This window comes from Ceratotherium simum, chromosome 34 (assembly GCF_057802395.1).
Source record: "Ceratotherium simum simum isolate JZ-2026a chromosome 34, ASM5780239v1, whole genome shotgun sequence".
Lineage (NCBI taxonomy): Eukaryota > Metazoa > Chordata > Mammalia > Perissodactyla > Rhinocerotidae > Ceratotherium > Ceratotherium simum.
The window spans coordinates 13,413,419-13,425,923 of record NC_141933.1 but is presented as its reverse complement, the minus strand read 5'-3'; the positions used below and the strand labels follow the sequence as shown (position 1 = coordinate 13,425,923).

Sequence of the window (12,505 nt, the reverse complement as noted above, 5' to 3'; positions counted from 1 at the left end):
ACTTCTTCCCAAGGTGGTCTTCTCTCTAATTATAATTCCTTTTTATAATGAAATGACTAGAACATGCTCTTTTTGTATAGTTGTTGATATTTTATTGAACATGCAAGGAAAGAAGGGGAGGTTATTGACTTTCCTGTTGGGATTGTGATAAAGGAAAAGGAAGGCATGAGGCCAATCTCCATGTGGAATTTCCACTGCAAAAGGATTAGATCCTGCTGAGGAAGGTTTGATTTTATTAGTATTTGCTCCAGCGAACCTCCAGATTTTCTCCATCATGGACAAGATAACTACCAGCTCCTAAAAAGGAAGAACGAGAAGTGGGTCAAAGGATTTGATCACCAAATCATCAAATCATGGATATCACTCTCCCAACTCCTTGGCATGTTCCCCACAAAAGCTCACACCCTCACATCCAAAAGCTTTGGGCATTATCACTCTGTGGGGCTTTTTGGCATGCTCTCCCTTACCTTGGCTCAGCGGTTTGCCTTCACTTAGAAGTTGCCAGTAGGTTCTTTTACTACTGTTGGCACTTAAGCCCTGAACAGAAGTGATGTAGGGTCCCCATGAGGTCTTCACCATCGTGAAACTGTGGGGACAGTGAACGGGTTACAGGAACTTAGAATTTTCAAAGGCAACCCTCTATGGGCATTTCTCAAACTTCAATGTACCTAAGAATCACTTGAACATATTACCAAAAAAAATGCAGATTTCCTGGTCCTGTCCCAGATACTTTGATTCTGTAGGTCTGGCCTGGGACCAGGAATCTTCATGTTTTATAAACACTCTGAGTGATTCTGATGCAGGCAGTCCACAATCCATGCTAAATTAGAGAAATGGTGCCCGTGGTGTCTGCCCCCGCCTCCCTCCATGGTAGACACTTTGCAGTCAACAACTTTTAATCTTCTACCCAAGATAGTAACTGTTGAATGTAGTAAGCAATAGAAGAAAGTGTTAACTTTATGTCCTTGAGGCACATAAGTTAGTAGCTTTCTCTTAGGAAAAAGGAATAGGAAAGAATAATTTAATATTCTATTAAATTTATCTATTAAAAGGTGACATGGTCAATGTCTGTTTCACATTCTTTAGTCACATTTCTCTACCTTCCTGGGAGCACTTGAGAGCAGTCTTCATAATATATATATTATATATATTATATATATAATATATATGTATTATACATATTATATGTGTAATACATATTATATGTATTATATATTGTGTACATATAATACACATATTGTATACATATTATATGTGTAATACATCTATATTATGTGTGTGTGTATATATTATATACATATACATATATTTTCATATGTATGATTTTCTCTGTTATATCTTACATCATGTTATTAGACACAATAAACAATTGTCAATTAGATTTAAGGAGCCAAATAAGCCATATTTTTCAGAGGCAAAGTCAATATATTTATTTTAATATTTGACCTCTCCAGGACAAGGAACCTTAGTCTAGGGGTCCATGAATCTCCTGAAAGAGGGGATGGTGCATGGAGAGGCTTCCAGACATTCGTGAAACCTCTGATTTAAATGACAAGTTTGTGTACTTGTTCATTTTTTCTGGGATGAGCATCTCACTCATCTGATTTTCAAAGGAGTCAGTGATTCGAAAATAGTTGAGAACCACTGTTCTAGACACAAAATGTCTGACTTAAGAGGTTCTATTTATTGAAGTAGTTTTACTGACAGAAAAGGGATCCCAGGACTTATTCACCCATTAAGTGCATATTAATTTAGTACCTACTATGTGCTAGAAGATGAAAAGTCTCACCTCCTTTTTTTAACCCCTGCCGTGCGATGTAGATGGACAGCAAAGGTACCGATTAAGAAGTGTTTTAAATGTACTTTGTATTCAGATGCAGATGTATTCTTACTGAGTCTTTCAAAATCACACTAAATACCTTAACCTTAGGTTACGTACAGACATACCTAAATATAGTCTCATTTATTTTCTGAGCTTCTGTCATCACATCTAGGAAGAATGAACCATTTAGCACGGTGACGTTGGTGGAATATGTTTCATTGATTTTCACGGAGTAATGGACTGAGATATTTGAAGGTGAGTCAGTAGGTGTCACAGACTCACAAGTGGAGATGTTGAAGTTATCTGGTAGAAACAGAAAAGCAGAGAAGAATTATTATTCACAATAATACAAATGATGTTAGAGTTTGCATGCCTATCCAACCCCTATCTGGACTCCTTTCCTTTATGCAGAGGAGGATTTGCTATAAGGAACAAGTATCATCAATCAAGGGGCAGATCTCTCATATGACTAAAGCAGAAATTAAAACCAGATACTCACTGGCTTGCGAATGCTCATGTTCGACTCAACTTCAGCTGCTTAAGCAAGTCAGTTGCCCCATCTCCCATTTTTTTTAAGCTTTGGTACAGCATACAATAATGTTTCCTTTTAATTTCTTAATATTTATTGAAAACATTAAGTGACAGACACTGTAGTAATCATTGTACGTGGATTGTTTCACCCAGTCCTTACAAAAACTTATGTTAGATACTATTATCGTTCGCATTTCTTACATTAGGAAAACAAAGCTTAGAGGTTAAACATTTTGTTCAAGTAAGTGGCTGTAAGTGGCTGAACCAGGAATGAACAAGATAGAAAAAAAAATCTCTTTTCTTTATACTTTCTTGCAAAATTAGTTGTTGGAATAAATAAATCGTGCTGCAATTTTCTTATAATACCGCCATATTCCTTCCACATGGATGTCTTATTTCCCTAGCATATGAGCATAATGGAAAGTCAAAGACACTATACTTTGTTTAGGATGGGAATGATATTCAGAACATATCTCTGTGTCCAGCAATCAGAAAACATCCCTTTGGAGACAGACATGATTTACTGAAGTCTACCTTGTTTATCAACGTTTGAACCAAGAACAACAGCTACCACCCTGTTAAGAACAAATCCTCAGGTTGTTATAGTCTCTGATAACATATGGATGACTGAGTTCTACCTGGGAACTGATATGCTTTAGAGGTTTATCTGGTCACTTTTGGTCCCTAAGAACACCTAAATCTCACACGTTTTGGGCCTTATGCTGACAGGCAGAACAATTTGCTCTTTAGTGCTATACTTGAACATGGAGAGTCTTTGTTAACATCCAAGTAGGTCTTTCCGATCAGGGCAGGAAAGATCTGGGCTGCAGCAGTTGGAATACTGAATGTTCCATGAGAAATTTCCTTGAGCACTGTGTCCAGAGTTTGTTGGCAATCCCATTCACTTTCGTTGTAATAGTTTGATGAGACAAAGAGAGCCTAATAAGAGCGAGAGAGAGAAAAAGAGAGAGAATATGAATGAGAGAAACTTCAAATAAGGGGAAAGCTTACATCTAAGTAATTTAGTAAATATTTGTTGAACATTGACTACATATAAGGCACCTTAGACAACTAAGATACCTTTCCTTCCATCAAGAAACTTAAAAACTAGTTTGGGTGGGGAAGTGGGGAACTGCTTAATAAGACAAACTATAACAGCTCTAATGAGAACAGACTTTCTCTACTGTATTCACTCTTGTATCCCCAACACTGTCATACAGAAGGCATTCAAGAAATATTGTTAACAGACAAACTAAGGAGCCCCCAAGATGAACGGTCTAGGAGAAGCATCTAGTGGCATGGACTTTCAAAAGAAGAAGGGCTCTAAACATTTAGCGATGCTGAGGAAAGGCTTGGTGGAGAAGGTATACTTGATGATATGATTGCATTTCAGTAGGTGACATAAGGAGGGGAGCACTGTACCCAGAGGGAACAGCATGACCTAAGGTACTAAAGTAGGAATGGCCAGGGCATGGCCTGGCTGTAATAAGAGTATCTACAGTTTAGCAAAATGCCCGTTCCTCCTGGCCTTGGAGGACTGTTGTCTAGGGAACACTCAGGACAATTATGGAAGAGCAGGCTGGGGAAGGAGATTGGGTGACCCTTGAATTTCAGAGTGAGGTGCCTGACATTATTTGCTTGAGAATGGGGAGTATGATTGGTTCTTGAATGGAAACTAACCAGGCAGCAGATATAAACTGGATTGAAAGGGCTGAATTATGGGGTAGGAAAAGTTAGGAAGATATTAGAGCGAGCCAGGCAAGGACTAACATGAGCTGGACTTGAACAAGTTGCTCTGTAGTGTCCCAGGAAAGAACAATCCCCACTTTTCATCTTTTCTTGAAGACTCTTCAAGTTAACCAAGTAGTCAACAAGCGTTTGTGGGATATTTAAAAAAACAAAACTGATCATATTACATCTCAGAAACTGTCTTGCAGTTTCTCTAGCCTGCTGTGAATTAATATCACCTGTAGGGCTTTTAAACAAGACCAAGGCCTATGCTCCACCCCTAAATTTCTGTATTAACTGGCTTGTGTGTGGCCTAAACGTTAGTGTTTTCTAAAAGCTCCTCCAGGTGATTCAAATGTGCAGCCTCTGCTGTTTTATATTAAGTTCAAACTTAGCAAGGCAGACAACATGAACAGTAACAACAAGACAAACAACCTTACGATTGGACCCCTGCTTGCATCACCAGCCTCATCTTGTAATGTTTCCCAAGGACCCTGTGCTGATGATGTTGAACACCTTGATCTTCCTAAAATGCGTAATGTTCTTTGGTGCCTGTGGTCTTTGTCCTTGCTGTCCTCTCTCCCTTTGAAGATCCTCTCACCCTGAGTTGGCCTGCTAAAGACTCAGTGAAAATTTTTTCCTGTAGACCTTGATGTCTTCTTGTATCTACCCCTTAGAGTTGAGTAAATCAGTGGGTGAAAGCAGGAATAAAGTCCCAGACTTCAAGGAACATACGCAGGACAGTGCAGGTGCTGAGTGTGAGTTTTGAAACCACCTGTTTAGGACCCGTCCCCATCTGCATCACTTTCTGGCTTTGTAATATTAGGCAAGTTACCAGTACTCCATGACTCATGTTCTTATTCTAGGAAATGGAGGTAATGATTCTTTCCTCATTGAGTTGTTGTGTGCATTAATAAGTTAATGTCAATACATGCTAGCTGCTCTTACTGCCACTACCACTTATTACTTCCACAACAGTAATCTAATTTGGGAGGTGAGATGAAAGCCCAGAACAATGCTACATGGTCAAGTGTGAAATTGCGTGTGATAGAACCACAAGATAGGTGGTAGTAGACTTTAGAATTTTCTAAAGAAATTGTAGTCAGGAAAAGCTTCATAGAAGCATTGGATATGGAAAGGTAAAGACTGAAGGTGAGGAGAATACATTTCAGGCAGGGGAGGGGAATTACATGAGTAAAATCAAAGTTAGTTTAGGAAACAGAATGGACAATAAGATCTTAGGAGGCCAATAAGAAAGCATCAAGATACTGCTTTCCTCCATGACTCCATTCTCTGTCTCCCGTTTACCCTCTAACTTACCTGCATAGCTTCTCCTGTACTAAATATGTTTCCAATGAGACCATTTTCTTTTTTCTCGGACAGAATCTTTTTTACCAGTGATTTTATATGATTATTGATACACTCTAAATCCTTGTTATCTATTTTGATCTGCCCATTCGTTACATTCTTCTCTAGACAGGTCAGAGCCAGTACAGCCATTGCACCAGTATCTGTCAGGAAACAAAACATTGGTCATAGGGTGACCAATCATTCCAGTTTGTCCTAGGCTGAGTGGTTGCCTGGTATGTGGGACTTTCCAAGCTAAAAGAGGGACAGATGTGGGTAAACTAGGGTGGTTGGTCATGCTAGTTGATGATGGGAGAGAAGGATTTCAGGATATAGCAGTCATCTCTCTGGTACTAACTGCTCAAACATTTCAGGATTCCTTCCTTAGGTTGAGTAGCCATGTACCTTGTACTCAGTAACTCACATCTTGGTCATAGCAATACATATGGATTTGTAGGTGCATACACATGGACAATCTTCTACCTTTACATCTTGGTTGTTCTCATTTTTTTCATCTTTCAGCCATATTGGCAAAGGAATTTAGAAAACCCAGGATGATACACCAAACAAAATATGTCTTTGTAAGGTTTCAAGATTTCCATTAGACTGATCAGAAAATAGCACTTAAGAGAATTTCCCTTAAGAACTTAAGAACTTCCCTTTGAAGAAGGGAGGGTAAGATCTTTTTTTTTTTTTTTCTGGCTCATTACTTGGTTCTCCTTGTGTTCTTAGGCATGGTGTCTTCCTTCTCTCATAGAAAAAGGAGTATGAGAAATCTCACGTTTTCCTTACTGTCCAGAGATACTGAATGGTGATTTTCTTTGAGCTTCTTGGAGAAAGATGAGCTTGTGTATCTGGATCAATACTAGCTATCTAGAGGGGACTTCTTTTTGGATGTGTAAGTTGATCCACTGGAAAATTTCTACTCCTTCTCCATTGCGAATACACACTTTATTGATCAAAACATTGGGCCTTGTCACTGGAGAGGTTGTGTTGTTCAAGTAAACCCACACATCCAAATGGTCTCAATAAATTACAGAAAGAGGCAGGGTTGAGATAAATGAATTCCACTGCATTCCCTTTCTCTAACATCTATACTTCCTAAAATGTCTTATGTGAAGATTCTCATGATCCATCCTCATTTTACAGATGGAAAAATTAAAGTCAAGTGTTAACATCCATTGGTTATATAACACAAAGAAGAGGTGAGATAGGAACCAGGTCTTTCTACTATACTACACACCTAGAAAAAGGCTTAAATACCACCCAATATCCATTCTTTTCAAAAAGAAAATTCTCTTCTGGGGAGATTATGGCAAAGAGGATAGAAAAAAAGAAATCTAAATATTCGCTGGTAGAAAAACTCAAGGGGCAAGACCTACTGGTGACCATGTTCTCTATACTAAGGGAATTGGGTTTAATGACTCACCTACTGAGAACTGACCACCAAAATAATAGTTTTTATTTTCAGGATCAAAGAGTTCAGCAACTTTGGGGATTGAGTAGCTTCCATTGAACAGACACAAGGCCAAAACATCCAGGCTCAGCTGATAGTAGTTAGTCAGTGGATTGCCATTGTGTGCTCCTGGCAGAGAGAAAAGAAATACCTTACTTATGGAAGTGGTACTGGGGTAATACATTTTCAATCCATTCCTACTTACTTTGTTCCAATTTCTTTACATTTCAAAGAGAGGTGAGTAATAGAGGGAGATGACTCATAGAATCAGGAAGCCTGAGAAATTTAAAGACTCTTAACGGCCACCAAATTCAACACAACTCCTTTCATTTTATAACTGAGGAGACCCAACACCAAAGAGATTAAAATACTAGCCCAATATTCAGGTGGTTATAGAGTTAGGACTAGAACAAAGATTTCCCACCTCCAAGCCTCTTGCACTTTCGATAGTATGAGTCGAAACTATAAGTAGAAGCATGGGTTGGAGGCCATCTCAAAGGAAAATGGGATTGGAGAGGCTTAATGAATAATAGGATAAATACTGGATGGGAGTTGAAATAAAAACAGTGTACCTCACTAGAAGCCATCATGGTCAACCTATTTTTCTCAGTGATAAAGTACTTAGCTCTTGTACAGTCATGCATTGCTTAATGATGGGGATATGTTCTGAGAAATGCATTGTTAGGTGATTTTGTCATTGTGTGAACATCAGAGAGTGTACTTACACAAACCTAAAGAGTGTAGCCTACTACATACCTAGGCTTGATGGTACTAATCTTATGGAACCACCATGGTATATGTGGTCTGTCGTTGACCGAAACATCATAATGCGGTGCATAACTGTACTATTATCGGATGCTTTAATACTTATGACACAGTGTCTTGTATTGTTCAGCTATTTCTGGTGTAATTCATTATTTATCTAATAGCCAAGCTCCTGGAAGACTAGAGAACTGTGTCCTATGTGTTTTTGTGTGTTTATGTATGTGTGTTTTTGTGCGTCCATCATCATATGTAAAGCAGTGCTTGACATAGGGTCACTGCTCAGTTGAACATATTTGAAAAGAAAATTTAAGATGCATGTTGAAAGATGGAAGAAGGGGAAGTGATCTGCAAAGGTATAGTGGGATGAATGGAATGAAGAGGAGAAGGAAAGAGTGGAGAGAAACTTCATACAGTTCTGAATCAGGGGAGGATTCAGATCTGAGGAGAAGAAAAGATTGTCCAGGGTCTCTGAACATTTGATTCTCACCCATATTTTCAATTTCTTCTTGGAATTTCTTTTCTAGTTGGCTGACTAGGTGATAATCATCTATAAACTTTTTATCAGGGTTTTGACATTCTCCCAGAGCCAATATAATCAAGGCAAGCTGTCCTGAAGTTAAATCTGACCCTGAAAAGAAAAATATTCAAGTTTAACAAGGTACATGCTTGTGACTCTTTTCATCTCCCGTCTTCCTTGTGACTTATTTGCCTGTGACTTCTTTTTTCTGTTCTGCTCTATACTAATATTTTATTGTTCTCTTCTTTATCTCCAAAACAGAGCCTTTTCTAGCAGTACTGTATAAATGCAAGCTAGATCTTAGTCTTTCCCATGAAATCATGGGATATTTTTGGAATCATGCAATCCTTATAAAAATGAAAAAAGAAGAAAAATAGATAAATAATAAAGCCTTGGGCTTTTTTCTCTTTGTGCATGCCATCTTGTTAGGTTAGTAACAATTGACTTGTTGTGTTCTGCCTCACAGAGTATCAAAACTCTTAGGCTTTTCATAATTCTTCCAATAATATTGTTAGGTGGATAGGGGTGGCTTCATTTCCCCCTTGTATTAATTAGAAAGTTGAGGTTCAATATTGACATGAAGGACTCAAAGTAGAGCCTGGACTCAAACCCACATCTCTATTGCTCTGTGGTTGCTTCTTTATTGTTAGCTTTCTTAGTTGTGGTCCCCATCCCTGTCTGGTTGTGGACTCAGCTAGCTTATATAATATTAATAAATTAATAAATATGAGTCCATAATTTATTTTGCTTTTCCTTGGGACCTCTTGAAGGAAAATAGTTTTTAGGACCCAAAGAAGTAAGGACTAGCTCTAGAGTAAATGGCAGTGGATTGACGTTTTGAGGTGCCTTTCTGACATCTCAAGTTTTATGCAGCTGGAATAGATGTAGCCAGGATACTTTTGACACACAATTTTTAGGACTCACTGGAGATAATCTTTATAGATAGGTAAGTCTTTTCCTAAATTTTTCAGAGGACATAGGCACTCACCTTTCCTTGCCACTTTGTCTTTGATGTGTTGGATCAGCTGTTGTTCTACGTCTTGTTTCTGGATCCCAACAAGTCTGAAGGACAAAAGGACATTGGCATCTTGGATTCCTCTGGTATGTTTTGAATTAATCATTGTGCTTATCAGAGGGTTTAGACAGGAGTAGTTTTCTTTGTGTACCTCTGTGGCAGAGGAGGGAAGAAATAAGAAACATACACTCAGAAAATATTAAGGCGAGGAACAGGGGTGATGTTAAAATATTTAGTAACAGATACAGCCCAGACATAGACCAATCCAGTGGTCACTGGCTGTGTTGCTGGAACAATATAAAGTGGGTCTGGAGCCCCTAATATGCCAGGTATTACTCCTTTACCAACCAGCATGAAGTGTTTCAATATTTTAACAACTGGTTCAGCCTTACTGTTGTGTACTGGCAGAATATCGGTCCTGCCTGAGAGATCTAGTATCATTCCCTAATTTTGAATATAACGCCTAGAGAGGGTGTCCTTAAAGAAACCTCGGTAATCAGGGGCCTAATTGAGACCAGAATACATGTCTTCTGACTCCCAGTCCATAGCCCTTTCTACTTCCTGGATTCAGTTCTTTCCTTCTTCATCTTATTCTAACTCAATTGGGTTAATACTGAAGGAGAGAAGGCAAAAATTCTATGTTACATTGGTGATTCACCTCAAAGCTGAGTTTTCTGATTGCCCAACTGTCCAGACATCAAGATCATTATTCTGCAGTACACACCCTTTGGACAACCCTCCAGTTTTAGCCTATAGCTTGTCCAAGTCCCAGGGGAAAGGATGGAAGGATTCACATTATACTGTGGAAGTAAAAAGAGAATCCAGAGCCCCCCCAAGTACTGGAGGAGAATAAGAATAGTTAGTTTCCACTTGAAACATTTCTAAATATACTTTGTCCATAATCCCAAGAAAATCCTACCCATCTCCAGATTATCTCGTGGGTTATTGGGATAGTGAGAAGAGCATGAGCCCCAGGTTCAGCTTGACCTTGGCTAGATTCTGTGCTCCTTAACTTATGACTGTGGGTAAGTTGTATAAGTTTCCTGATCTTCAGTTTCCTCATTTTAAAATTGTGGATATTAATACCAATTTCATGGATATTGCACAAGAATTCACTTACTAAACTGTAAAATACTGTACATATTATTACTTCTAGCTCAACTGGAGTTTCTATCACTATACTTAGAGAACACAGGAAATGTGATTTCCCTTGACCACCTTTCTTCACTTTAAAAGAGAAAGTCAGGAAGACCTGAATTGAGTGATTATAGAAATATCATGGTTTTTTACAGGCACAATTGGACAATTGTGAGTCGTCTCTGAGATTTCTTGGGAGCATCCCGTTCAGCAGATTTTTTTGGCACTGAAACAGACTTTTTATTTCCTGGGCAACAACTTAAATCAGCTTCTTTGACCACTAAAGACAAAGTTAATTATTTTTTACAATGAATTGAACTTCAAAGCCTCTGTAGAGACCCTCCTTTTCTTAGGATACAACAGAGGAAATGACAAGCCAGGAAGAAAAATGAGAGTTGGCAAATTCTGTGCTTTAGCTTTATGAATACAAGTCTTTCTGCTGTGGTGTTGATCTCTTCTTGTAAGCTACAGAGTCCCAGGAAGATGTAGCCACAGATGGCACCACACAGTCATCTTTGGACTGGTTTGAAGCTCCGTTCTAGAGTAAAGACTTAACAAAAGAGAAATCATGCACCTGAGAGCTATACCAGACTTCAAGAAATCACCTCTTCAATACCCTTCCTCAATTATCTTCCATTTATGGATGAAGCTAAAAAAATTCAGTAACATTGGATCATTCAGCTATTAAGGGATCAGACTAGACCTGAACCCAGTTTTTCTTTCTCCTACTTAGGATTTTTTAATAGAATCACTCAATCCCTGGAGCCTACATCCAGAGGAGAGATTATGGGGCTTGTACCCATGTCCTGGGGGGAAAGTTGAAGGGATGGAGATGTGTAGCTTGGAACATCTAAACTCAATAATCACAAGACAGCAGTCTTCATTATTTGAAAGAGATTATCAACATTATTTTTTTCTGCATAGTTACAAGGGGTAAACCCAAAACCAATGGGTTGAACTTCAGGATAATAGATTGCATCTCAAAATCAAAAGATAACTTTCCATGATCTTGAAAAATTCCTGGGGTCGTGAATTTTCTATCATTGAAAATGAACAAGAATAGACAGTTACTTGGTAGGGTTTCTATGATAGTGAGGATCTGAGCATAGGAGGAACAGTTAGTCAAGTTAACATTGAATCTATGATCCCTCTTAAAACAATATGCATTGTGGAACTTTTCTCACCATCTCCAGCCACCCTTTACATTGCTAGAGTCCAACCACATATAGAACTGGAATAGGGTCTTCCCTTAGTTAACTCTACACAAACTCCTCTGTCAGTAGCCTTCAAGAGACTATCACACTAGAGTAATTTTAGCTCAAAGCATACTCACCACAGATCTTGCATAGTTGGCTTGGGATAAGAGAATACAATAGGAGCCCCACTAGGGGCAGCTGGTGTGATTGTCTCATCTCTCCAACAGTGTACTAGACTGGTGAGGGCTTGGCTGGCTATTTATTATGTGATGAGCAGAGGGTAATGGGAGCTCCTCCTTTAGCTTGCCTCAGCCTCTTTGACTCAAGCAAATATTGAGCAATGTTAGGAGGTGTGGTCAAATGTATTTGTCCAAGTAATGTAATAAACCAGGAAGAAGACTTGAAAGGTATGGTCAGGGAGAATGAAGAAATAATTTTTCTTCATTTCCTCCCCAAACCTTCAGAGTTCAGATTCCTTACTTGCCTTCAGCCCAGTGAGAATAAATTAGGTGAATGACTATTTTCGGTAATGTTTCTCTCTTTTCCATTCCACTTTGGTTACATTTTATTTATGTCTCCTGAGAGATTAGATTTGAGGGGGCAAGGGCTTACAACATATAAAAATGGAAGTAGAATTTTTAAATCTGAAATTGGAGCAGGAAGGATGGGGGAGACTGGCACATGGGAGGATCTTTGGCATAGTGCTTTTGACCTATGATTTTCTCCTAAGATAGAGCTCTGAGAGTTTCCTAGCCCACGAGGAAAACCACAGAGATATATATCAAATGTGGATTTTTGCTGTTCCGGGAAAGATGCTACATGCTGCATGTGAGAAGTGTTGTCTGTCATAGTTTTTCCAAGAACTATTAGAGAATACTATCTGGCTTTCAAATGTTTGGTACGAGTCAGCAAGATGGCGGAATAGGTGGTTCCCCGCTCATTATCTCCCCACAGCAATGATAATTTTAGCAGCCATCCATGGACAAAAGTT

The 12,505-nt window shown here is 38.8% G+C and overlaps 1 protein-coding gene across 1 annotated transcript; it reads right to left on the bottom strand.

Moving 5' to 3' along the window:
- Window positions 1-235: 235 nt before the first annotated feature.
- TCN1 (transcobalamin 1) lies at window positions 236-11,730 on the bottom strand. The gene is made up of 9 exons (XM_004437427.3): window positions 11,652-11,730; window positions 9,155-9,334; window positions 8,137-8,277; window positions 6,858-7,013; window positions 5,402-5,592; window positions 3,112-3,292; window positions 1,948-2,125; window positions 468-586; window positions 236-297 (listed from the first exon to the last, which is right to left on the bottom strand). The coding sequence occupies exons 1-9, from the start codon at window positions 11,728-11,730 to the stop codon at window positions 236-238; spliced, it is 1,287 nt and encodes a 428-aa protein (XP_004437484.2).
- Between the last annotated feature and the right edge of the window lie 775 nt (window positions 11,731-12,505).

Excerpts from the sequence above, each read along its gene's own strand:
- TCN1 (XM_004437427.3), bottom strand. The coding sequence starts at position 11,730 with ATGAGACAATCACACCAGCTGCCCCTAGTGGGGCTCCTATTGTATTCT. Across the intron at positions 9,335-11,651 it reads CCAACTATGCAAGATCTGTG|AGGTACACAAAGAAAACTAC; the intron begins GTGAGTATGCTT and ends CCTCTGCCACAG. Across the intron at positions 5,593-6,857 it reads TGGTGGTCAGTTCTCAGTAG|ATACTGGTGCAATGGCTGTA; the intron begins GTGAGTCATTAA and ends GTTTCCTGACAG.